Consider the following 24,659-nt stretch of genomic DNA (forward strand, 5'->3'; position numbering starts at 1 on the left):
GCCTCGGCCAAGGGGGAAACTGAGGCACGGGGCTGCCACCCCGCCGGGGCTCAGCGTCCAAACGCTTCTGAATAGTTTGTGAGGGGCTGATGAGTGACGAGCATCGCGTGGCTCCACGGTGGAAATCCAAACACCGGGACCAGGAGGGAAAAAAAGTCCCCCAAATCCCACGGCCAGGTTACAAAAGGTTCCGGCAGTGCTGTGTGGTATTGGCTCCCCCTCCCCACCTCCCCCTCCCCGGCACCACGTTGGCAGTGTCAGCCCCTTGGTCCTCACTGGGGTGGCTCCTGAGGTCTCTGTTCTGGGGATGGTGACACTGTTAGGATTTGTGCTGAGGGAAAGTGGGGGGTGGGGGGCTGGAATTTTGCCCCAAAAGCAATGTGACCCCCATGCCAGCCAAAGGGGACCATGCACCCCTGCACCCCTGTGTGCTCTCAGGGTGATGGGCTGCAATGCAGCCTGGGAGGTTCTGAGCTGGGACCATGCAGAGTTCCCATGTCCCGCAGGACACCCCAAAACCCATGATATCACGGCTGTGCAGACGCCATGGGCACAGTGGTTGCATGTGGCCCTGATGGCTGTATCAGCCCTGCGGTGCACGGTGCAGCCTGGACCCCAAACCAAGGGGACTTTGAAGCAAAGGGATCCCAAACCAAGGGGACTGGACCATTGCACGGAAGACCCCAAGCCAAGGAATCCCTGAACTGAAAACTAAGGGGACTCCAAGCCAAGGGGACTTCATCCCACAGAGATCCTACCCCCAGGAGACCCCATCCCAATGGGACCCCAAACCAATGGGACCTCATCCCAATGGGACCCCAAGCCAAGGAGATCCCGTCCCAAGCTGACCCTGAATCAAAAGGACCCCGAATCGAAGGGACCCCATCCCCAGGGCTCCCCGCTCAGTGCAGCTGCCCTAAGGCCAGGTGGGGTGAGAGAAGGTGATGTTGTAGGGGGCGGCCCAGCTGGCAAAGACGCGCTTCTCGGTGATGAAGCGGTGGTGATTGCCGCGGCGGCTGCGCTCGTTGTGGATGTACGTCGTGCACTCGTCGGGGCCCTTGGGCTCGTAGTAGTGGTAGGCCATGCGGCGGGGCTGCGGATGCTGACTACAGGCAGACCATGGGCTGAGCCCCGTGCTGTGCCCTGCGGTTGGGATTTGGGGATGGGGAGGCCCTTACCTGCAGTAGTTGGGGGGCACCATGCCGTAGACGTGGACGGTGTCGCACAGCTCCACCGCAATCCCCATGGTGAACCAACCCGTGCTCAACCACGAGCGCGACTTCTCTCTAGGGCACAGCGATGGGGTGACCCTCATGGTGCTCAACCCACCAGTGGGGACCCACAGACCACAAGGAGGGGAGGAGGAGCTCCCAGTACCTGTCCTTCCCCGTCTCCCCCCGAAAGAGCTCGTCGAACTGCTTCATGCGGTGCGGGGAGACGATGTAGGCTGTCATGTTGGGGAAGGATGCGCCGACGCGTTGGATGATCTTCAACAGCCCCTTCTGCATCTTGGCCGGCGGCCCCCAGAAGATGAGGATGGTCTCCGGGGTTTTATTGACGAACTCTTGGGGCCGCCTGAGGACGCGGTAGACGCTGGAGTGGGCCACCACACGGAAGGTGGTCTTGTTGCCCACATCGGCCTCATAGCCGGTGGTGGGAGCATCGTTCATGCGGATGGTGCACTCGGTTTGGTCAATCTCGGTGCCCAGGTGGGTGCCCAGGAGGTGGCTGGAGCTGGTGACGATGGCGCATTGGTGGCAGTGGGCAGTCAGGCTCTGAGGCGATGGACACAATGAGTCCAAACCAAGGAAACCCAAAACACAGGGACCCCAAACCAAGGGGCTTTCGGTGTCCCACCCACGGGGACATCCCATCTCCACAGCCACGTCCTGTGCCCACCTTGTTCCCAGACACGGGCAGATACCCGCTGCTCACCCCCCAGTGCCGCAGGTTGGGGGGCCGCCGGGCTCTGCCCCGCAGCGCACTGTAGGGGAACACCTCGGTCCCACTGCTGGAGCTGTAGATGATCAGCAGCATGAGCAGGGCGAAGAGAAGCACGAAGACGGCGGCGCGCTGGCTCTGCAGGTGGGGGACAGCATCAGGGCTCCTCCCCAAAGGGATGGGGATAGAAATCACAGGGATGATCCGGCCCAACTCCATTTCCCCTTGCTGGTCACAGGGAGCTGGGATAGGGATGGGGAGGGGATGGGAATGGGGATGGAGATGGGGATATTCCTGTCCTTTCCCGCCCAGCCACACACAGTTCCAGCTCTCCCAGTAGCAGCACTGCTTGCATGGCCGTAGGGCTTTAAGGAGGGAGGAGGAGGAAAATGCTTTACTGCGTGAGTGCTCCTCTGAGCTGCTGCCAGAGGATCATGGCATGGCTGCCCCCAGCTCGGCCCTCCCGAATGGCTTTGAGGGGACTCAGGTCCCACTCACCGTGCTGCCGCTCATGTCTCCGTGCTGCCCTCAGTGCCGAGTGACTGCCGACGTCCTGCGAGCACCTGCAAGGCACGCAGTTACCCCAAAAGCAGTGGGATCCCGTCCCCAAAACCGCACCATGCGCCGATCCCCACACTGGGTTTAGCCCTGGGCTGATTCCAGCACCCTAAGGAGATTGGGATCTCCCAGCTCAATCCTATTAAACTGGCCCTGGGGTGTTTGGGGTGCTCCCATGGTTACTTGCCCAGTGAGAGGACTCTTTATTCTCACTTCTCCCCACCTCCACGAACATTTTAAGTCCTTCTCAGTGAGTCATTGCCACTCCTACTGGGTCATAGTCGTACCAATCAGAAATTAAAAACAAAATGAAATTTGATTGTCTTGGGAGGAGGCAAGATGGAAAATTACACAGCAGCCGGCACATAACCCTCCAGGGGGCCCCGAAAGGCTTTGGGGCTGGGAAGGAGCCAGCGTGCCTGGGGCACGGCCGGGATTTTTGGTGCCCGGAGTCCCAGGAGAGAGGGAACAGCACTGGGAGCTCCGTCCCTGCACGGGGCTGAGGGGACAGGAGAAGCGTGCAGCAGGGACACGGGGTGAAAGGGGAGGAGGTGGCAGCTCCGGGACCCCCGCTGGTCACCCCGCTCCTGCGGTGCAGGTCCCTTACCTGGGTGGGGGCACTCATCTGCAGCGAGTGCTGAGCGCTGCCGGGGGGTCTCCTCCGCCTCCTCCTCGCCGCGCTCCCCCCGGGCTGTGCGGTGCTGCCGGGCCCCTCCGGCTGGCAGCAGGGCCATGGCGGTCCCCCGGGGTCACATCGCGCTCTGCTGGGGAAGCGCCGAGCGCTGTCTGCACCCCCGGCACGACAAACCCGGCTGCGGCTCCGCGGTACGGCCCCCACGTGCCGATCTACCCTTGCCGAGCACGCACGCCCCCCCGTGCCCCCACAGCGCAGATCCTCCCCCAGCCCTGGAACGCATCTGCCGTGCAACCGGGGACGCAACCCCCGGCACTCGCGATTGAAACCCACCGCTCCTCGGGACGCAGCCCCCGGTACCCGGGATGCAGCCCCTCCGTCCCCAGAGATACCACCCCCCGTACCCAGCACGCAGCCCCCCACGGACCCCCCCCGCTCTGTACGGCCGTGCCAGGCCGGGCGCAGCCGCATCCCGGCGGGGCGGTGCCGGCTCGTTCCCCGCACAGTGAGTGCCGCCCCCGCCGCCGCCGCGCATCCCCACCCGCACCTTCGGCCCGAGCCCCGCTCCGCTCCGCTCCGCACTGCGCCGCCGCCGCCGCCGCGCGCTCCCGAGGCCCGCGGGGCCGCGCTGTGCTGGGGGCGGGGGTTGCGCGAGGGTCCTAACGCCGCCCGCCCCGACGGGACGGCCCCGGATTGGGCTGCGCGGGGCGCGTGGGTGCGTGCGCGCGTGACACTGCCGGGATACGGCGCGGCGCCGTGGGCTGAGCTCATCTCGCGGCGCTGAGAGGCACGGGGGGGGGCCAGGGGGCTCTCGACCGTGGAAACCGACACGAGTCTCCCTCCGCCCCGTAGATTTGCTGCCCCACAGCCTCGCTGCTCCCATCCCTCGGCGCAGCTCCCGCAGCTCCCCGCAAAACCCCATCCGCCGGATCTCAGCGCCCGCTCCGTGCTCTGACCCCGCCCATCGGATCCCCACCTTATTTACGGATGGACGAACCCAGCTGCCGCCCCGACACCACGCACCTCCGTGTCCCAGCACCGCCGCGAGCTCAGCGTGGACTTAAAAATGCTTTTAATGGGCAAGTCGGCTTTGGTCTGAATCCAAGGGCACTTGTGGCAAGGCAGCTCAGGGCTGCAGGCAGGGGACGTGCAGGGGCTGTGGGACAGGATGTCCCGGCCCCACTCCACGTGCCCCATATGTGGCACCAGGTGCCAGAGCATCAGGGTCCATCCCACGTTAAACATCCATCCTGCATGGGTCCAAACCAGCTCAGGGCCTGCAGCTGGGGGTTCTCAGTGGATGCAGCCCCATCCCATGCGCTCCAACGCAACAGGGTTCCCACCGGTGCCCCCCCAGCAGCTGCAGACCCCTAATCCCAGGCATGCTGAGGGGCTTCCAACTGCACTGCTGCTGTTCCTACCCCCCTGCCCACGACGGGTGGGTGAAGATGATGTCCTTCCTCTTGGCCCAGCGGGAGAAGATAGCTTTTTCGGTGATGAAGCGGTGCCCGGCGCGGGGGGCCTTCTCGTGCACCAGGTACATCCTGCACTCGTCCAGCCGCCCCTTCTCAAAGTAGTGGTAAGGCACACTCGAGTGGTTCTTCTCCCTGTCGGCACCGTGGGGGCTGAGCACGGTGCATCCCCCGCAGCCCCCACTGCCACCCCCAGCCCCGCACCTGCAGTAGCTGTCGCTGACCATGCCGAAGACGCAGATGTGCTCGCACAGTTCCATGGCCAGGATCATGGTGAACCACCCCGTGCTCAGGAAGGAGCCGGATTTCACCCTGTGGGGCACAGCGGTGGGATGGGGACACGCAGACGGACGGAAGCAACACGGCGGGGGCACCCAGCGGGGCCACGGTACCTGTTCTTCCCTGTCTCGTTCTGGAAGACGTCGTCGCAATACTCCATCTTCTCCTCAGTCAGCGTGTAGAGCTGCAGGTAGGGGTAAATCTCCAGCACCTTCAGCAGCACTCGGTACGTCGGGCCGCCCTTCTCGCGGCTCATTTTCCTGCTGGGACCCCAAATGACGTAGATGGTGTCTCGGGACTGCTGGAAGAAGTAGGGCTGGTTCCTGAGCAGCAGTGGGACGCTGGTGTGCGACACGACGCGGACGGTGCTCCGCGTGCCCACGTCCTCCTCGAAGCCGGCGGTGGGGGCGTGATTCATGCGCAGCACGCACTCCTGCCCGTCGATCGCCCGGCCCAGGTGCGATCCCAGCATCTGCCCCGAGCTGGAGACGACGGCGCAGCGGCGGCACGGAGCTCTGCGCAGCGGCTGCGGGGATACGCACCGTCAGCACCGAGGATGGGGAAAAACGAGGCGCGGGGGACGAGGCCGCCCCACGGACCGACCTTGCCGTCGGGGACGCGGCTGTAGCCCTGCAAGCTGAGCGCTGCGGGCGCGGTGTACGCGGAGCCGCCCCTCTGCCCCACGGCCTCACGGCACAGCAGCACGTAGAACACGGAGAGCGCGGCCGCGCACACCAGGACGAAGAAGACGCGGACCTGGAAGCGGAGAACCGGGGTTGCGCCGGGCTCGGCCGCGTGCCCACGTTGGATGCTGGAGGCAGCGCAGCCCGGCAGCAGAGCTCTGCGAGGAGGGAGCACCGGGCTGCCGTGACTCACTTCCTGCACGCGGCCGGAGCCCACGCGTGCGGCAGCGACCCCTCGGGTTCCACTGTCCCCGCAGCGGGGATCAAGGGGTGCCCACCCGGAGCCGCCGCACCGCAGGTATCCGGCTGCGCAGCCCCGCAGCGCTGCAGGCTCATCCCATCCATCCCCGCGGTACTCACCAGCATCTTTATCCCTCGGGGCTGGGGCGGCCGTGGGGAACTGGGGTCACAGGGAGGCTTGGGGCGTGCACCCTGCACACAGAGCGGGATCAGCGGGGGGAGGATCGAGGCCATCATGGCTGGGGACCCCCCGGTACCCAAAGCCCCCCTCCCACACGCAGGATGCGCACCCTATGCTCAGTGTCCCCCTGGATCCTCCCACGCTCCAGACCCAACCCTCCCACGTCCCGGATCCCCTCCATGCCCGCGTTCAGGTCTCCCCCACGCCCGGTTCCCGTCCCCGTCCCGCCCCCAATCCCGTGCTCGGCGCCGGGACCCCGCCCCTCCCGGCCCCACTCACGACGCCGGGAGCCCCCGCGGGAGCTGCGGTGCAGGTACCGCTGCCCGGCCCCCAGGGCCGCCGTCGGGTCCCGCATCGCGGCTGGGCCGCGCCGGGGGCACCGCGCTGCGCTCCGCTGGAAGAACCGCGCCGGGGGGGGCGGAGCCGAGCTGCGCTGCCGGGACCGCCCCGCGCAGCGCCCCGAGAGCGGCACCGGCACGGCGCTGCGGAGCCCGTGCGCCCACCGCCCCGAGCCGCGCTTCCCGGTACCGACAGCCCGGCACTGATCTCAACTCCCATCGCAGTACCAAGCCCAGCACTGCCCTGTGCCCCGGTTACCTCCGCCCGAACACCCGTGCCGTGCTTCCTGGGGCGGACACACCCGGCTCCAGCCCACCCTGTGAATCCCGCACGCACCCAGCACCTGCTCTGTGCGTCCCCGTACCGACAGACCCAATAGCGACCCCATCTCCCACACTAGAGCCCATTGCCCCCACTTCTCTCCCGCTCTCTCTTCGCACTGCGCCTCCCCCCTGCCCTGGGATCCCCCAGATCCAGCTCCACATCCCGACCTCACCTCCATGCCCCACCGACGCGGGTGTTGCTGAGCTCAGTGCACTGTTGAAAGCCCAGGGATCGTTTTGGGACCAGGATTGGGGCCTCCTGACCTGCGGTGCTGCCCGATGGCCTTACGTCAGCTACAGACAAGCTGCAGGACACGTCACACAGTGCTACCCCCCTCCCACTCCCTTGAGGTGCCCCTGGGGTTTTCCCCAGCCAGCAACAAGGAAATAAGAAAAACAAACTTGAGACTGGTTCCTACTCCCAAAGAGATTTGGCAGCGATGGAAGAGGCAGTGACAGCAGCACAGCAAGCAGGATGCAGGGAGCCACACACGAGGCTGCTTTCCATGGCCGCACCCCAGCACGTGCCTGGGCTGGGGACTCAACCCTGCCTGCTGAGAGGTGATGAGAAGGAACAGAGGCACAGAGCCTGTGCAGGGACACGCAGTGCCACGACCTTCAGCTGGAGCACAGCCACCTCCCATCACACCAACAGGGATATTTTTAGGGACGCTGCCCTTTGCAGCAACGCAGCTCCTGCTTGTCCCACACCAGGAGCCAGATATGCAGGCAGGGCCCAGTGCCAGCAGTGTGCACTGCCTCCTGCCCTTCCCCTGCAATAAAGCTCTGCACAGCTCCAGGAATTGGGCCAGGGTGATGGACTGGTCCTAGAAATTGAGATCAATGGGGACTGGAGAAATGGGCAGCAAGAGTGCACTGACCCCAGGTCCCTGCAGGCTTGGTTTGTCCCCGCCTCAGCAGCCCCTGGGCCTGGTGCCTTCTGCAGTCACTGTGAGTGCAAGCAGCACAGCAGGGGAGAGGGCTGGAGCAGCACCTCTGCACTTGATGCGGGAGAACAAAGACCTTACAGACCTTTATTGAGGATAAGTCTAGCTCACTACAGCCACTGGGAACTGCTGGCAGCCCAGGTCAGTGCAGGCAGTGCAGGCAGGAGCCCAGGCTGCAGCTGGCAGCTGTGGTGAGAGCTGCAGTCAGTGGCAGTAGAGCCAAATGCTTCCTCTGCCACGCAGGGCGTGCTGTGTGCTCAGTTGGGTGACTGTAGGAGGGGATGTGGGTGCAGCATGTGCTCTACAAGCACAGCTCACAGGGCCCTCTTCAGCAATACGAGAGCTCACAGCACCATCATCAGCTCTTCCAGTTAAAAAAAAAAGAAATCCCAGAAGGAATAAACTACTGTATGCAGCAAGAGCAGAGGGGAAAGATTACCCAGAGACCGAGCACCTGATGGGGGCCAGAACCAAACTCATACTCTGCAATTACAGCTGCTAGACCCTGACAGATTCCAGCCAGCAGAGCTGCTGCACGTAGCCTCAGCCAGGGTGCAGATTTGTCCTAGCTGGAGCTCTGGTCCCTCTCCTGGTAAGTCCTGTAAGTCAGTTTTGCTTCCCTTTAGTCAGTAAGTTGTAAACTATGCAAGTCTGCATCTTTGGAGGAAGGAATGTGGGAGACAGAGCAGCCAGCTTGGTGCTGCTGCTGCTTTGAGAGCGCTCTGGAGGAGGGGGCTGCTTGGTGCTGCAGGCTGGCTCCTCCAAGCCTGGGTGCTGCAGGGTGGGGGCCTTGTCTCCATCTCTCAGCTGGGCCTTCAGTCAGATTTCCTGGCAGGTTTTCTGCTCTTCCACATCACAACCATTATAAAAACACCTACGACGAGAGAGAGAGAACAGACTCAATCAAAACATATCAAATGAAAAGCAACTTTAAAACACACAGTGAATAATGGAACCTCAGCAGAGCACAAGAAACAATTTTCATGTCCAGAGGAACAAACAGCTGAAGTTACATGTGTGTGCACACAGATGCCTGAGCCAAATTAAGCCACTGCAGGAACCACAAGCAGCACATCACAAGTGTCTCTTCTCTCTTCCTAATTTAGAACCCTCTAATTAGAGCAACCAAAATAACACTCACCTATAAATAGCAGCAGCAGCAGCCCAGCCACCACGGGGATGATAACTGCATACTCCCTGGGCAAGAAGTACTGGTGGATGCTGTGGTCACTGCCAATGAAGGGCTGCAGAAACAGAGTGGGGCATCAGCAGGTGGCCACAACATGAGAGCAAGTCACCAACACGTGTGGCCCTGGGGTTTCAAAAGCAGATTGGAAACATGGGGCTCGAGGGGATTGCTAATAAAAGAGTATCTGAACCTGCACGTGGTGAAGCCTCACAGCAGCACCGCAGCTGCAGAGAATGGCCAGAAAGTGGACTCCAGTGCTCAGATGGGTGGTGAGGAGAGAGCAGGAGTTCAGCCATGGTGGGCTTGGCTGTGTGGTGCTGGGCACACCAACCCCCAACCTTCTGCCTTCTTCAAGGGAAAGGTTGATGCTGCCTTCTGTCTCATATTGATCTTGTCATGGCTCCTTTGCTGAGAACAGCAGAAAACTTTGGATGCTAAAGTGCACTGCAATGATTCCTGCACTGTGTGAACACCTATCCCACAGCTGTGAGCACATCTAGGAGGGGAACCCAAGATCCTCAGAAAGGAAACTGCCAGAAGTTCAGTTGCGAGTCCAAGGCTGAGCTGGTGCATGGAAAACTGACGAGGAGCCATTTCTATAAAGAACACCACTAATGACCCCAGCTGCCGCATCCTGAGGAGCAGTCACACTGCCAGACTCACACTTCTCCAGAGCTCGGTGTTACTGAGCCCTTCTCCTCCCTGCTGGGCTCCAGTCTAACTGAGAAGCATTTCTGTCTATGACTCCATCTGTCACCTCCACCAGCACCATAACTCTGAAGGTGTGCACAAGGCCCTACGAGCACACAGGGGCCAGATTTGGCTCGCCCTGACAGCCCCCACCATTCCCAGGCAGTTCAGGAGCACTGGGAGTGAAGCCAAGCTCACTGAGCCCGGGTCGGGCCAGCGCAGCTGGAGGTTGAGCGCTGTGCCACCAATGCCAGGAGGCTGTGCCCCAGCACTTCCCAGCAGGACGCCAGCACAGCGCGCTCCTTCAGCACCTCAACAAGATCTGGAGGCTAGACGTTACCAGGCCCTAAGAACCAGCGCGAGCCCCGCAGCGCCGTACCAGCACGATGATCCACAGCGTGTAGTACACGAAGAGAATGAGGCTGAAGGCTACCAGGCCGAACCCCACCGCTCGGTCCGTCGCCGTGGCCTGCAAAAGGAGAGAGATTCAGGGCTCTGTGGGAGCAGCGGGAGCGGCGCCGGCTGTCCTGCCCCGGGACAGGAGAAAGGAAGGGAGCGGAGTCCAGGCCTCGGCCCCACTCACCATGGCGACGGCCACCGCAGCCCTTCCGCCCGCCCTGTTCTTCCGGGGTCGGATGACCAATCAGAGAGCAGAGCTACGCCCACGTGATATCCGGGACCGGAAGAGCGCTCATCAGAAGGGGCGGGCTGAGGAGCGCGAAGCATTGTGGGAAGCACAGCTCGCCCAGAGCATGATGGGAACTGCAGTGCTCCAGCGTAGAGAAAATGGCCAAACTCTGGGAGCCCTGCAGCTCTTAGCCAACAACAAATACATTCAGAACAACAAAAAGACCGCAGCAAAACCAGAAGGCTCAGTGTGAAGTACCAAAAAAACAAACTTTATTTTCCCCCAAACCATAACAACATTTGACATTATATTGATTTCCTCATATATTTGTTATTTCTCTACGTTAGGAACCAGATACAGAAAATACAAACACGATCTGTTGAATCAAAGACGGCACAGCATTCCGTTAGAAAATGAAACAAAAAAACTAGAGGAGCGAGATAGAAATGGTGAAAAATAGTCCTTCCCAGCCCCAACTTCCCAAGAATCATCATCAAAATAGAGCAGTGGAAGTAGCTTCTCTTTCTAAACGCACTTCTGCTTTAAGAAAAAAGTTAGAGATTTATCTTTAGATTTCAAAGTAAAAAAATGTTAAACTATCTCTTCAAGAAATTTTGGAAGTTTGCATAGAGCCGTTCCCTTTCCAAAAATATCAGCCATCTCTCTATAGAATCTGATATAAATCAAGTGGCTCATCCGAACATCGCCAAGCTCAACTGACTCTCATGAAAATAAAACAGGATCTCCCCTTCCCCCCCTCCCCCCACAAAAATACGGGCTCTACCATTAATCCTTACGGTTGAGGCAAGTGAAAAGGCTCAGCCACACCTCGAGCTCAAGGCTTCACCCACCCTCATTCATCGCCCAGGTTTTCAGCGCGGTGCTGCGGTGGGCTGACGGATGATGCAACGATTGGGAGGGAAAGGGGGGGATCTGCATGCACCCCCCCGACAGCCAGGAATTGGTTTTTCAGTACAAACACTTGCGACCAGGCAGTGTTTGCTGTAACCTGCCTCTGGGGACCAGCCTTGTCCACAGGGCTAAGTCACCAGGGCATTTAGTCAGCCAAAGCCCAGGAGGGGTGCAGGCAGGGCTGGGGGGAATTTGCAGCCCCCGGGTAAGGCAGCGAGCAGGAGAGCGAGGGGAGGGCAGGACGGCCCCTCTCCAGGAGGGGTTTCTTTCACCGAGGTGCTTTAGCGTACCTGGAGTGAGGTTTTCCCAGAGGTTCACAACGGCGTGTGCAGAGTCCAGCTGCACAGCCACCAGTTTTAAAAAGAAAATAGCAACAACAAAATAAATTAAAAAAAAAAAAAAAGTCAACCCCTCCTATCAAGATTCAAATGAAAGACATTTCTGCGGGTCTCAGCCCAGTTCAGAACCCTCTAAAAACGGAAGCAAACATTAAAAAAGGACTTTAACTTTCTGCAGGGGGCAAAGAGATGTGGCAATAAGGGGGGTGGGGGGGAAACAGATCACAAACTTGCTGCCCATCACTTCACAGACAGCACGAATCCTCCCCCTCCCCCCATTTAAAGTGCCAACCATTCCCCAAACAAACAAAAGAAACCCCAAAAATCAGAGGAGCAACATCCTTCGCCCCCCCCCCTTTTTTTTTTTCCCACCACCATTTCCAAATGATCCTCATTTCCTTCTCCAATTCACAACCAAGCCTATCCCTTTGGACATGTACTCAGTTCAAACCGGTTTTTAAAAGTTAGTAAAAAAAAAAACACAAAAATCACGACTCTGAATTTTCCAAGCCTTTGCATGAGGCTTCCATCAGAGGTCCAGGAGCCAAGAGCAGAGCCCACACGTCCTGCCTGGCCCTCAGCCTGGAGCACAGAGCCAGCTCTGCTCACCAGGGCCAGGGACGCAGGGTGTTTGTTGCCAATAAGGCCCTTTTATTTGTCTAAGTCACCTCTGAATCCCCTGAGATGGAAAACAATGTGGTGAAGAAAGTCCTCTCTTGGCCCCCCAGGAATAAAATATCAATGAAACAACAATGCAATCAGAAAAAAAAAGAAAAGAAAAGAAAATATACCAGCCTGCTGGGTTTATAAAACAAATTATGAACTTCAAGACAAAAAAAAAAAAAACCCTAAAGGAAACTAACCAGAGGTTTGGGTCTGGAAACTGATTCACTTCTTAAATGTTCAAAATCCAACAAGGAACAGACGGCAGCAATGCCAACAAGGAGAAAGTGCGTGCAAGATGCAGCTTCCCAAGAGACCAGCACCTGGTGTGTCTGCTGCTGGCCAGGGGCAGAGCAACAGCCTCAGGTGGGGGCTGGAGACAGAAGCAGGCTGCTCCTTCCTCCTTTGCATGGCTCCATCCTGGGCACTCCAGCCCCATCTGTGCTGTATTAGGCTCAATGACAAGGGCTGCCCTTCTTGTTCAAAATGAGGGGTGGGAAAGCTAAAAAGCTACATACAGACCAGGACCTGTGCAGTCAATAACAATGTAGAACAAGAAAGACATACCCCATGAGACACAGTTATCCAAAATGCAAGCAGTGATGTGCCAAGCTGCTGGAAGAGAAGCCAGAGACGCTTCCAGGTTGGCCACAATTACATGATGGAGCAGGTTACAACTCTGCCAGCCTGGGAAGCTTTCTGTATGGCTCAGCTCTTTTTGCTTTGCTGGAAAGAGATCCCTCCTCTGTCCCACAGTGGATTTCACAGCATGCCTAGCTGCTGGTGTCTCAGGGCAGCAGACTCCTGCCAATTGAAGCCCAGAAGAAAACACTTGGTTCCCAATTACTCTGACAGTAACTGTCATTGTTTTCCATGTGAATAGAAGCAAAGCAGGAGAACTGAGATGTGTTTGGCTTCTTTCCTGACTTATTTTTGCCTTTTTCAAGTTCTGGTTGCTGCTGTTGCAACTCTGGCAGTGCCCCAGACCTCACTTCCAGCAGGTGCCGTGTTGGGAGCAGCTGGACAGCCAGCTCCCACCATTACCTGCAGGCTAGGCAAGAACACACAGTGCTGTTTGTATACTTCTGCCCTTGCACTGACCTGACCCAGAGAATCAGGCGAGGCCCAGCTTTCTGGCAGAGCCCCAGGAAAGAAGAAAAGCAGTCAGCTCTCCCCTTCCTGCACACATGCAGAAGCCCTGGAACAGGGCACATCTCACCCAGAGCGAGCAGGAAGCTCACCAGCCTGCAAGCGAGTGCCAAACCTACAGTCTGAGATCACAGCTAAAACACCAGAAAGTGTGAAAGAGCTTTTGTTTCAGGCAGAATCAAAAGATCCAATATCACTTCCCTACATCAAACCAAACCTAAGTGTTTTCCGTACCCCCTGTAACCGTAATCCAAATTTAATTCCCTTTGAAGGGAAAGGGGTGAAGAAGACCTATATCTTATGCATGGTCATTCCAAATACAGAAAGAAGCCTCCTGACTTAAGGAGAGAAACTATTAAAACACAGTAAGCAGCTGTACAGCTCTGCCTCACAGCCTAGCACCCTCCCCATACAGCCATCCTTAGCTAGCAGGGCGAAAAATATCAAGGCCCTTTCATTCCTCATCTCCCATTCTGCCAAATTCCCTTTTCCAGTAGCTCATCTGCATGCATTCTGGCCACAGAGACCACTATTAATCCTTTTTTTTTTTTTTTTTTTGTCCTTTTAAAAAGGCTTTACGATAAGAATTTGAACAGCAGTGTGATCAGTTACAAGTCTTTCCTCGCTGAATGAAACAAGTGTGTGCCTGTGAGAGCGTGCACGCACACGAGTGTCAGAGAAGGGCATGTTCTGACCATGCCAGCATCGTGCTGTGCCATTTCTCAAAGTGCACGGCTGCTGAGTGCTGCTACAGAACACTGGCAAAAGAGGAAAGGATACTACACAGAAATAGCTTACAGGCTGTGAGTCTCCGTACAGGAAAGGCTGAAAGCACAGCCTGCTGACAGCCCGTGGCTGCACAGATCCTCATCTGCAATTCAGCTGCCAGGAGAATCTATAAGTGAGAGCTGAAAGGGACTGGCGTCTCTGTTGCTCACATCGAGGAGAAGAGGCAGCTGAAGAGTCAAACAACTGCAGAAAAACCCGAAGAAGAGCAATTGAAAGATCAACCAGAAAAGCTTGAAACCTTGTCAGAAAAACTGACTCTTCACCGAGTGGGTAAGAACAGCTGCTGTAGAGAGAACAGCAGAAAATATCCCGTCTACCTTTGAAGGCGAAGGTGGCGGGTTTATCTTGCCCTACAGGCAGAGCTTCTCTCCAGCCCCAGAAAGAACCAGCTCAGGCATAGACTCCTACTGACAGATCAAGAAAGGACAACTGGCACCAATTACCTTACTGGCCCAGGCCAAGAGAGGCAATTGTTAACCACCAAACCAACGAGGCCACCACAGACAACGGCATCCCGCTCCGGCCCAGGGGATGGTCATCAGATAATGAGAATCTTTTCACAGTCCAAGAAGGGCAATTCCCTTCCTAAGCCAAAAAGGAGGCATTGTATTCCAAGATCCAACAGTGATTATTTGCTGAATCAGTCCAGCAAACATGGATTATTTGCCTTGAACAGCAGAGACAAGCCTCCTCCAGGTAAAATGTGGAACCTCTAAAGTGCTCCTGCTAATGCTAATTGATGAACACTGCCCTTCCATGCCCAGCAGTGGAAGGGTGCAATACAGTTAGTGGTATAACAAGCACTAGCATTTAACCATTTATCAACTCCCATCTGGATTGTGGTAATTTTCTGAAATGCACTTTCGGGAGATACTTCCTATGAGAAAAAAAATTTGGGGGGTTTTAAGTGTAGGAAGGTGAAGTGTACACCACTGCATACCTTGTTCAACAAAACTGTTGCCTTGGAAGGTGATGCTCCCTTGCAGTCAATGGAAAAAAGCATCCTGCAAGTAACCATTTCACCGTGTCATCAACAAGCAGCTCTTGGTTTGGTTAGAATGGTTCCCCCCCAAGTGGTTTGAAGAGTTCACAGTGGCATAACCCAATGTTTTGGGGAGACAAGCTGAGAAATCCCCCGTTGCAAATGGATGGGTGTAGTGAGGGATGCAGGAGAGCAACATGCTCTAGGACTGAGGATAAGTCCAGCAGACACTTTGGGTCTGTTTGCAATCGGGGAGGGCAGGCACTGGAACAATTGGGAAGTGAAGGAGGGTTCTGCCAACACAGGGAAAGTGCATGATCTGGAGTGGTCTCAGAGTAGTTCTGCAGTGCAAACATATGGGTAGGGGCACGGAGAAATCCCTTCTGGAATGCTGCATGAAGAGAGGTAAAGGTTGGCATCCATGTGGCAGCGGATTGGGTAGGGGGCCTGTTTCCAGCAGCTCTACCCTGTTCTTCACATTTAGTGGGTTTCAATCACCACTGGCTCGTAAACTCCGGATGAGACCCTGAGGACGCAGAGGAGAAGATGAGAAAGCCAAGTTATTTTCCCATTACTTAATGCAAACAAGTTTGTATTCAGAGCTTTCCTCTCATGAACACTGTCCTCTAACCTCACACAAAATACTGACAGTAACTAGTCAATCTGGTGGGAGGTCAACCCACGTAACACAAAACAGACAGCGACATGCGAACTAACCCTAGAGCTTGAAAGAGTTGGGTGAAACAAATCCTTTCAGAGGACAGAAGGAAAGGGCCTGGGTGGAGCATACAGTGCAAAGAACAAGCATTCCTGACTCTGCTCCCAATTTTGCCACCAACTTGACACATCTTTGTGTTTGCCACTATTGTTTTTTGTACTACAAAAAATGCTACAAAACTTAAAAGAAAACCAAAAAACACAGCTAGTCAATACACTGTAGTAAGGGCCATTGTGCCAAGGCAAAGTTTAATTCTCCAGAAGTCTGTATTGAGAGCACAAGCCCACAGCACGGATGGAGGGGTAGGGAAAAGGGAGCTGCAGTTCTGCTGCAGTCCAGCAGGAGGCAAAACTGCCTGCGAGTGCAAGACCCAACAGGAACCAACCTTCACCACTGTGTCCTTTCACTCCTCACTGATTTCCGTTCTTGGATGTAAAAACTAGGATCAAATTCTCTCTCCAGTTTTCCACTGAGAACTGCATTCACACTCCAGTGCAGCTGTAGACTGTCACCAGAGAGATCCCAGGGGAACGAATGTGGGAATAAAGCCACCATGTAGCACATGATGTTTAGAAATCTCTTCTGTTGCAAAGGTGACAGTTTTCTGCGTGCCCAGAGCTAACTAATCTCTGTCTGACTGTCTGCAGTCCTTTCAGGAAACCTACCTGTTTCCCAGCTGAATACCACTCAGTGTAGTTGTTCCATCTCTGCTCACAAACAACCGCAGGTTGCTGTCTGCAGATAGAAAGGGAAGTAGGACATCAAAGTACAGAACTACTGATGGTTGCCAGGTTCTCCTCTCCCAGTTGCATTACAGAATGTTCAGCATAGGAACAAGTGCATTTCTGTGAATCCACATGCACACTATATGTTGTTCCCATAGCAATAGGATCCCTAAGAGTTCCTCCTGCTTTAAAAGGGAGCCTCATATACAAATCAAGCTAAGAAAAAAGAGCAATTTTTCCCCCTCTCACCCTTATGTTTAAGTTACTGTTTTACCTTTGCTGTGGTCTGTAGAAGAACAGTGGCAAGCACTGTTCCCAAACTGATGCACAGCTCTCAAATCCACAGTTTACTACCATAGAAACACCTAGCAACCACTGAAAGAAATTTCTGTCAAAGGGGAGAGTCTGTGGCAGACCAAATCTGGCTGTGTACAAGGTTGGCAGCTTTGCTAAGGAAACAGCCAAGACTTCCCCTCTTGAGATTCATGCTCTCACCTTCAGTATTGCTGACATCTGTGAAGTCCTGACTCTGCATTATCTTCTCCACTATATCATCTGCATCGATCCTGGTGTCATCCACTCGCGTTGGGTGACTCTCCACTGAATCCTTTTTCCTCCTGGGGAAAGAAAATCAAGGGAAAAAATCAGTCTTTAACGGTGGACACTTAAACATTCCTTTTAGGAACAATCCTTCTCCCAGGAGCTAATTCCAACCTAATGCTGCCTGAAGACCAGAGAGCAGATTCCATCTCAACTTCCCACAGACGGGGCTTAGCACCGCAGTCACCTACCGGGAGGGTCTGTCCAGCAGAAGAGCCGGTCTGGGGGGGCGAGGTGGCTTCTCTAGCTTGTGTTCCCGCTCTCCCTCAGGGCACTCCACTGTCATACTCAGCCCCCCAGACGCACTGCTGCTGGTGGAGGTGTTCCGGCGATGGGTCAAGTCAGACATGCTGGAAGAACGGGAGTGCTCCGTGCTGTAACCTGCAAACACAGCGGGATTTCAAGCACACCTCCCCTCCTTCCCGAAAGCAGAGTTAACACACAGCGCAGGTTCTGCTCTTGTATACTGAGGTTTATACATACATCTATGAACTTATTCGCAGAGACTGAAGCTCTGATATTACAGAGCTGGGTAAGAGATAAGGCTGCAAGTCACTCTCACAAGAGCTTGCTGCAGCAAAGAAAAGGACAGGGCCGGTGATGGCACAGCCATGTGGATCAGTAGTTACCAGAGATCTTGGACTGCTGGCTGGCATAGCTGGAGTTCCGTGAGTGCCCTGAGTGGAAGACTTCCTCTGGGCTGGACAGATTCTGATCTGGTTCTTCAGGGACACCTGCTGAGAAACAAGGCACTCCAGTTACACCACAACCACATGGGTACACTGCCCGCAGCCTTAGACTAGATGCTGATCCTGGGCCACTAGATTAAGGGAAGTGAAAGTCTGTTGGTAGAAGCTTGTTGTACAGGCTAGCAAAGAGCTTACACGCACTTTGGAACTAGGGATGACAACAATAGCTTCCCCTGTTAAGTTCATCATTAATTCTAGTACCCAGTGCCTGAATTAACCTGGGCCTTGAAGGACCTAGAAGGACAGTGTCCAGAGGTTAATGATTTTAACTACAGATAGCTAACAGCATGAAAGTATCAAATGGCCACCATCAGTAAAGTATTACAATTTCTGTTTGGGTGCTTCTCCTGTTATGGCTTTTGTTCTGCTATTATTGGTGAGCCCACACCATTTAAATCATGTCTGAGCTCGGTACAGAACCTTCAGGATAACCTCTATTTCTTCGCCCTTGCCCCAGCTTGGCTCTCTTGCAACAAGTTTATCTGAAAGTGTGCAAGTGTAACATGCTGGCAAGCCTTTTAAGAACAGCACCTGCTTGCTGTGCTGTCACTGAGGTGATGTGACCAGAGCTCTACTTCTGTGCAGCATCTGCCTGCACGTTTAGAGTGCACTGGGAAGAAAAAAAGCAACAGGAAAACGCAGTGTCCTTGAAAATGGGCTCATACAGAAGCCAAAGAACTCTGCATCAGCAGCTGGATCAAGGCCATTAGATCTCAAACCAACCTCTAAAACCTTCAAAGCTTTTCTAGAAGAGTAGCTGAGTGGAGAACAATGATAAGTGTCATTGAACACAATGGAAGGCAGAGATGAACGCGATACATTAATTATTAATTCCTCAGGAAAAAGAACAGATTGCTTTATCTCCACTGACTGAGGTATGGATGTGGCAAAGATTCATGCTGCTTCTCCTCAGACCCACTTACTAAGAGTTTTGTTTTCCCTGAATTTCTTAAATGAGTTGAGAGCAATGAAAATGGGTTTGAAAAGTCATGAAATATTAAAGAATTTCCCCGCTTGCAATTGCTGGGAAAAAGAAGAGCAAGCATCCAAGTACAACTAAACACTGCATGGCTCCAGGATGGGCATTCCTACCTGAGCTGAGAATGGTTGCTCTTGGCTTGGTCTGACGCAGAGAACCAATTGTGGCTGAACTGCTGTTGCTGCTTGTGGTTCCCTCACCCTTGCAGGTAAGCTGCAGGGTAGAGTCCTGCCCTGGTATGGTGATGGATTTGGCAGTGGAAGGCGGCCTGTAATCAGAAGAGAAGTGTTACAAGCTGTGAGGCAGGGCCTGGGGATCATCCCATCACTGGGCAGACTCACTGAGCCAAGAGGATCCCCTCAGCCTGCCCCCATCCTCACAAGGAAGGAGGGAAGCTGGCAGCCTCTCTGACCAGTATAACATTTGCTGCTTCCTCCCTTCTCCCCCACTCCCTTGCTATATGCAATATTTAGGTCTTCCCCATCTCATAATGCACCTGGACTGCAGATGCAGCATTTTACAAACTGCTAATTACAAGGAAAAGCAAGTTTTTGATGTAAATTAAGGCAAAAACGGAGCACTCCATCATTTATGCAGGACAACCTCACTGTCCTCCAGGAAACTATCCAGAGCTGCCCTTTTCCCCCAGCACATGTTCCAGCAGCCAGTCAGCTTCACAAACAGGAACCAGTTTGCTTTTGTCCAGCTCTAAATTCCAGCACCCTTCTGTTACATCTTTCTGGCTCAGGTCAGAGAGAAGCCTTTTATCCCCCATCCCCTATGAGAGCACTTTTACAGTGTTTAAATAACCTTTCCATTTTTTAATCTGATGATTTTCAGTGAGACTAAAGTATTTTTACAGCTGTCAAAATTATTTTTCTGGTTATTTTGTGTGCTCCCAACATCCCTTTGTAAATGCTGGCTCCAGGATAGAACTGCAAGTGCCTGGAGCCCCCTCCCTTCCTCCAGAAGTGTTTTTGAGTAGAAGCCATGGCATGTGCAGCATGGCAAGGTTAATATTCCTGTTGGAGCCCTAACTTCCTTACAGCCTGAAGTCTGAACTGCAACCAATGGATTACAGCACGCTTTTTAAGCAAGAAGTGAGAAAGAAAAACTTCTATTTGTCTCGCTTGGAACTCTGAGGCCAATGAGGGTAAGTGCTACATGAGAGGATCCTTCCAGTGTTTTGGGAGAAAATACTGAAGACATTTCTTATGGCAGCCAGAGAGCTGTAAAGGTTCCAGGAAACCCACAGCATGCCATCCCCAGGGGAAAGCAAACTAACAAAAAAATAACAGACAAACAGAAAACAAACAATAACCACCACAAAGCCTCCTTCCTAATTGCATTATCAGTGATTTACATGCAGCCAGGTACTTCAGGGACTCTGTTTCACAGGTTAACAAAGCCCTTACTGCCTTCATCAAGCAAGCTGTTCCTGCAGCAGGTCAGGCAAGCAGCCCCGTGCTCCCCTCTGTAGGACACCCAGGAGAAGCTCTGCTCTGCTGCAGAAAGCAAGTGCTCAGTGAGCACATTCAGGAGTGATTTCCCAGCACAGTTTAATTCTTGCCTAATCCTCTAATGAGTGTCATTTCTCAAAAGCTCTCCCCATCAAGGACTATTCTACATGCAAAGCTTCCATTTTTAGACATTTGCACATCATCACCATATAAAGAAATAGGATGACTGCAAAAATCCTTTAAGAAAGTAAGGAGGTTTGACCTTCGGACTGACCCTACTTCTATTAAATTGAGATTTATATTCCATTCTGCAGAATTTTCAGGCAAAGCAGTGGGGGCTTGCTTCCACAAAAGCAGCAGGTATTTTTGTCAAACATTATTGTCAGACATTATTTCAATTTATCATTGAAACTAATCCTGGTAACCTGGACTTAAAACATCTGTCACTGTTAAAAGTGGGTTAACATACTCAAATTTTCCTCCAGAAGCTTTTTTTTCCCCCCAGAATCAGATGGTACTGCATTTATGGGTTGAAAGTGTCTCTGCTGCACCGTGGAAAGGTGTTAACAAAATAAAAACTACATCAAGAGGTACGTGGCACTTTACAACCATGCAGGCTAATTTATGCACTTCAAGCTAGCTCCTCAAATCAGACCTATAGCCTAGAATGTTACTGCTACAAGAGATGACCTTAAGGAAAAGCCTTCTCTCACACTGTGGAGTCAACACAAAACAACCAAACATACAGCAGTCCTGTGTACAGCCACATGCCTTACAGCACAATGCTGCAGGTTGGCCCAGATTGCAGAGCCTTGCAACCTTATACTGCAGTATAAAGGCACATGGTACTGCTGCATCTGCTAACTGGTGCTCCAACAATTGTTGAGCAAACAACTGCATCACAGCTTCATTGTATTGCTTCTTTCTTATCACAATGGACTTAAAAAAGCACGGTGACAGTTTCTCTCCTAATCAGTACAAATTATGAACGTAGGTCCCTGTGGAAGAGCAGAGAAACTGAGACGTTTCAGCTTTGCAGTATTTTTGTTGCTGTTTCAACTCAACATCTTTATCTTGCATGGTATGCACTAAAATATGCTTGTTCCCAAGATTGTTTTCTTCACTGACCTTTCCTTTCTCAGAGGTCACCAAAACCATCCCCAGAGCTGTGAGAAACTCCATCTTTCATGCACAACACCACTTAACCAACATTAAGAAACTGAAAATGCTATATGCAAACAAACCCATTTCTTTCCCAGGGAAAAAAGGAGAAAAAAAGCCCTAACCAAGGCAATCCCCAGTGCAAGGGATCCAGAAATTCAGTTTGAGTTTAAAAGGAAAATTTGAAAAAACACTTCACCCTCATGTCATCTCACAGAGCAGCAGGGAAAACTGACTGACAAACACACACACACACACAAACACACAAACACACACACACACAAACACACACACAAACACAAAGCTTTTGCAGTCACCCCTCGCATCTCCCAACACTCACAGATGTTACCACTGGCTTTGAAATCCAGGATTCCCCTACCCTATACTACATTCTTCCTTTTTATAGCTTGGAAGGCAGAGCAGAGAACAAATGAATCAAGAATACAGCTCGGTTGTGCTATTCTAGCTGATTCAACAGTCTAGACCACCAGTTTCAAGCTCTCCCTTGTATTTTCTAATCTCAAGGACACCTTTTTCCTCTCCCCAGCAATTTTAGTTTCCAGCAGAAAACAGGAAAAGCACATGGTGTTCTGGTCTCCCAAAACAAGGTAAGTACTCAGAAACTCACGTTTTGAAGCAGGGGTCCCCTGAGAGCAGGGACATCCCGATCGTGACCTGGAGAGAGGGAACAAAGCACATCATCAGCCATACTGCCCAGAGCTCCTTGCTTCAGGAGGAGGCCAAGGGCCAGGAGTAAAGCTTACTGAGACCTACCTCCTCTCAAAAGGAGATCAGCTTCAGGAATTTAGCAAGGTACTCCCTCCCTCCCCAAAGGGCTGGCATCAATATCTGCAGGTTGCAGTGGCTCAGCAGGAGGCAGGTTGGCAACCCTGACCATGCACTTTATCTTTTTCCCTGTTTATGCTTTCTTTGATGACACAGAATGCTATTGAGGCTCATCACTTGTCCAAATGGATGCCAGTGTATCAAAGGGTGACTCTGATAGTGACAAGCTTTCTGAATCGGACTAGCAGCATAAAAGCAAAACATCTTCACACATAGCAGGACCTTCTTTCAGGCCCAGCAATACGCTCTAGTTGTGATCTTTTGGAATTCAACAGTAAGATTTCCACTGTGGCAATGCCAGCTGCTGTACCTTTAGGATGGAGTTGTCCTGTCGTGTGTTCTTAGTATCGTATCCTTCCAGCAAGCAGCAACGAACAGTGGATCCAGAGCCTGCAAATTCTGCCAGATTTAGATCAGCAAAGCCCAGCTGCCATCAAGAAAAGGGAAAGAGGAGAGAACAAAAAAAGTGAGAAAATCAAATCACTCAATAGAGGAGATGCACAGACTAAAGGAAGATAGCACTTCCAGGAGTCAGGGCAGAAACACAAGCCAGTGCACACAGAGATGTGGTTGTAGAGAGCATTTACACCTGAGAACAGGAAGGGACACATTCCCCATCCCCAGCTGGGTGACTCAGAGGGACATCAGCTCTGTGCAAGGAAGGAAACAGAGCAGTGATGCTGGCCAGGACAGTGTTAATCAGCCTGTAGCCATTGCATAACCAAGGACGTGGATGGCACTAGGTCAACGATGTGGAAAAAACAGAATCACACATACGCAAACATAATAAGGTACTCTTTGTATTGGGCCATGCCAGAATGCAGCGGAGCATGTGGACCAGGAGATGAAAGGATATTGTTACAGAGGAAAGTTGACGCTGTCCTGAAATACAAAACAGAGCCTTGCAGCACAGCAAGCTGGAAGTCAAAAGCCACGCAGTGATACATGAGCTTCATTGCTACAGATGTGGCTGGGAAACTCCTGCACCACAGCTTCCTCAACATCTCTACGATTTAACTAGCAAGTAGCACACTTGACAGTAAGAAGAGAAGAGAGAGTTAGCTGTGAGCTCTGTAAACATTCTATAGAAAGCAGAAAACAAACACGAAAGGTGACAGGAAGTTAAAGATTACAGGTAAATTCAAAGAGGGCATTTGATGTCTCTAGAGTACAAACACAAGGAAGAAGAATAGCTTCGCTTATCTGCTCTAACTCCTACTGTAGGAATACAGTGCTTTCCCAAAAGTAAGTTACAGCTTCCTTCAAACTCAACAGAAGTCAGTCATGCCTCATCTAATCTAACCAGAAGTGATGTTGTAACCCACATTTGGCCAAACAGTCTCAGCACAGACAGTCTGCATTACTTCAGCATACAGAACTTCTGCCACAAGAACAAGGAGAGAAGGTGGAAAAGTAGAAGCTCAGATCTAGCTATTATTCTATGCATTAAGTGCATTCCTCCTGTCCTGGTGGTGACAACCTGGATGATACAACTCAACTGTGAGCCTCAAACTGTAACTCCACGCTAAAGAAATGTGGTGATCCCACCTGTGAAGCTGATGGGAGTTACAGCACAAACCACAGCCACTGCTGTGTGACCTCTGGCTCCCATTGTTCCAAATCAAAAGTTTAAGCTGCAGCCTAAACATGCCTGCACAAGAAGTATGATTCAAGGGATGACAGCAACAAGATTAAGATACCTGCTTTGCTTCCTTCACCTCACTCTGAAAAGGGAACAAGTGCTGATGGCAAAGCAAAAAAAAAGGGGGTGGGATAGAACAGGAACCTTTCTGCTCCAAAAGAAAGAAAAAAAAAGAAAAAACTCCATTCCCTTCTCAAGGATTCCCTTAACTCAAATGTTTCTCTAGTCCTTGCTGTACATCTTTCTGTCCTTATCTTCTTATCAAGGGCTATGTTTCTTGCTGAATATTCAGCAATTAAAAAAAAACCCCAAACCAGTGACTTTCTAATCTTTCAGAGATGAACTGGTGAGGAGAAAGCCACACACTGAGCTGCAGCGCATCACAATTAGAGGACAGAAGAGGTTCTTCTGGTGTGGCTGCATTGTACAACATGGCACAGGAGTGGCCATGATCCCCATTCCTCCACCGAAAGGCATTAACAGAGTGCCAGGAGCCTCTCAGAGACCAACATCAGAGCAGTGTGGGAGACCCACAGTGTGCGCCGAGGTCAGACGCTCTCCTCAGGAAGCAGACTCCCAGTATATAGAGGAAGGATCCCTTAGCAAGAGGATGTTTTCAGAAGTAACCTTTCCTAATAGCTTCCTCAGTTTTCCAGCCAGCTGATGGTGTTTCTTCCAGCTTGGGAAGGAGTTTCCGCTTTATCAGTCCTTCCTGTTAGTTTCCACTCTATAACCCCTGACACTGAAGTGACAACAACGTCAAACCAAAAGGTGCACCAGGCTATGGAAACTCTGTCTTGAGCACAGCTTCAGTGCCATTAGCCCTGCTGAAGTGGGAGCAG

General features: G+C 53.0%; 4 protein-coding genes across 9 annotated transcripts in view; all 4 read right to left on the bottom strand.

Annotated features, from left to right (window-relative positions):
* Positions 1–291: 291 nt before the first annotated feature.
* ST6GALNAC6 (ST6 N-acetylgalactosaminide alpha-2,6-sialyltransferase 6) lies at positions 292–3,249 on the bottom strand. Of its 4 annotated transcripts, none has more exons than XM_042878977.1 (6): positions 3,107–3,249; positions 2,440–2,504; positions 1,900–2,079; positions 1,378–1,775; positions 1,179–1,286; positions 292–1,102 (listed from the first exon to the last, which is right to left on the bottom strand). In XM_042878977.1, exons 2-6 carry the CDS (start codon positions 2,452–2,454, stop codon positions 856–858), a joined length of 948 nt encoding a protein of 315 aa, XP_042734911.1. In that variant the 5' UTR covers positions 2,455–2,504; positions 3,107–3,249; the 3' UTR covers positions 292–855. The 4 variants fall into 4 exon arrangements, with proteins under 4 accessions (XP_042734911.1, XP_042734912.1, XP_042734909.1 ...); XM_042878978.1 differs by having other exon boundaries at positions 292–1,106; positions 3,107–3,242; XM_042878975.1 differs by lacking the exon at positions 3,107–3,249 and having other exon boundaries at positions 1,900–2,183.
* Positions 3,250–4,188: 939 nt separating this feature from the next.
* ST6GALNAC4 (ST6 N-acetylgalactosaminide alpha-2,6-sialyltransferase 4) lies at positions 4,189–6,076 on the bottom strand. The gene is made up of 5 exons (XM_042879350.1): positions 5,928–6,076; positions 5,488–5,640; positions 4,998–5,410; positions 4,810–4,917; positions 4,189–4,740 (listed from the first exon to the last, which is right to left on the bottom strand). Exons 1-5 carry the CDS (start codon positions 6,042–6,044, stop codon positions 4,551–4,553), a joined length of 981 nt encoding a protein of 326 aa, XP_042735284.1. The 5' UTR covers positions 6,045–6,076; the 3' UTR covers positions 4,189–4,550.
* Positions 6,077–7,670: 1,594 nt separating this feature from the next.
* DPM2 (dolichyl-phosphate mannosyltransferase subunit 2, regulatory) lies at positions 7,671–10,096 on the bottom strand. Its single transcript, XM_042879351.1, has 4 exons — positions 10,060–10,096; positions 9,856–9,945; positions 8,739–8,841; positions 7,671–8,471 (listed from the first exon to the last, which is right to left on the bottom strand). The coding sequence occupies exons 1-4, from the start codon at positions 10,060–10,062 to the stop codon at positions 8,413–8,415; spliced, it is 255 nt and encodes an 84-aa protein (XP_042735285.1). The 5' UTR covers positions 10,063–10,096; the 3' UTR covers positions 7,671–8,412.
* Positions 10,097–10,354: 258 nt separating this feature from the next.
* The window catches only part of FAM102A (family with sequence similarity 102 member A), a 35,597-nt gene continuing 21,292 nt past the window's right edge, over positions 10,355–24,659 (bottom strand). For 2 of the 3 annotated variants that reach the window (XM_042879013.1, XM_042879014.1), the window contains exons 5-12: positions 22,486–22,602; positions 21,958–22,004; positions 18,822–18,976; positions 17,610–17,717; positions 17,172–17,361; positions 16,876–16,997; positions 16,321–16,390; positions 10,355–15,463 (exon numbers count right to left, since the gene is read on the bottom strand). In XM_042879013.1, coding sequence (XP_042734947.1) covers positions 15,418–15,463; positions 16,321–16,390; positions 16,876–16,997; positions 17,172–17,361; positions 17,610–17,717; positions 18,822–18,976; positions 21,958–22,004; positions 22,486–22,602 — 855 coding nt within the window. In that variant the 3' untranslated portion in view covers positions 10,355–15,417. The remainder of the gene's footprint in view (positions 15,464–16,320; positions 16,391–16,875; positions 16,998–17,171; positions 17,362–17,609; positions 17,718–18,821; positions 18,977–21,957; positions 22,005–22,485; positions 22,603–24,659) is intronic. The other variant, XM_042879015.1, reaches the window with a different exon arrangement.

Source organism: Lagopus leucura, unplaced genomic scaffold, assembly GCF_019238085.1.
Source record: "Lagopus leucura isolate 7727_CA_CO unplaced genomic scaffold, USGS_WTPT01 Super-Scaffold_100022, whole genome shotgun sequence".
In the NCBI taxonomy this organism is placed as follows: Eukaryota; Metazoa; Chordata; class Aves; order Galliformes; family Phasianidae; genus Lagopus; species Lagopus leucura.

Excerpts from the sequence above, each read along its gene's own strand:
- ST6GALNAC6 (XM_042878975.1), bottom strand. The coding sequence starts at position 2,160 with ATGGAGTTGGGCCGGATCATCCCTGTGATTTCTATCCCCATCCCTTTG. Across the intron at positions 1,776-1,899 it reads TGCCCGTGTCTGGGAACAAG|AGCCTGACTGCCCACTGCCA; the intron begins GTGGGCACAGGA and ends CCATCGCCTCAG. Across the intron at positions 1,287-1,377 it reads GGGGAGACGGGGAAGGACAG|AGAGAAGTCGCGCTCGTGGT; the intron begins GTACTGGGAGCT and ends GCTGTGCCCTAG.
- ST6GALNAC4 (XM_042879350.1), bottom strand. The coding sequence starts at position 6,044 with ATGATGGCCTCGATCCTCCCCCCGCTGATCCCGCTCTGTGTGCAGGGT. Across the intron at positions 4,918-4,997 it reads AACGAGACAGGGAAGAACAG|GGTGAAATCCGGCTCCTTCC; the intron begins GTACCGTGGCCC and ends TGTGCCCCACAG. Across the intron at positions 4,741-4,809 it reads GTCAGCGACAGCTACTGCAG|GGAGAAGAACCACTCGAGTG; the intron begins GTGCGGGGCTGG and ends CGGTGCCGACAG.
- DPM2 (XM_042879351.1), bottom strand. Across the intron at positions 8,842-9,855 it reads CGCTGTGGATCATCGTGCTG|CCCTTCATTGGCAGTGACCA; the intron begins GTACGGCGCTGC and ends CTGTTTCTGCAG. Across the intron at positions 8,472-8,738 it reads GCTGCTGCTGCTATTTATAG|GTGTTTTTATAATGGTTGTG; the intron begins GTGAGTGTTATT and ends CTCTCGTCGTAG.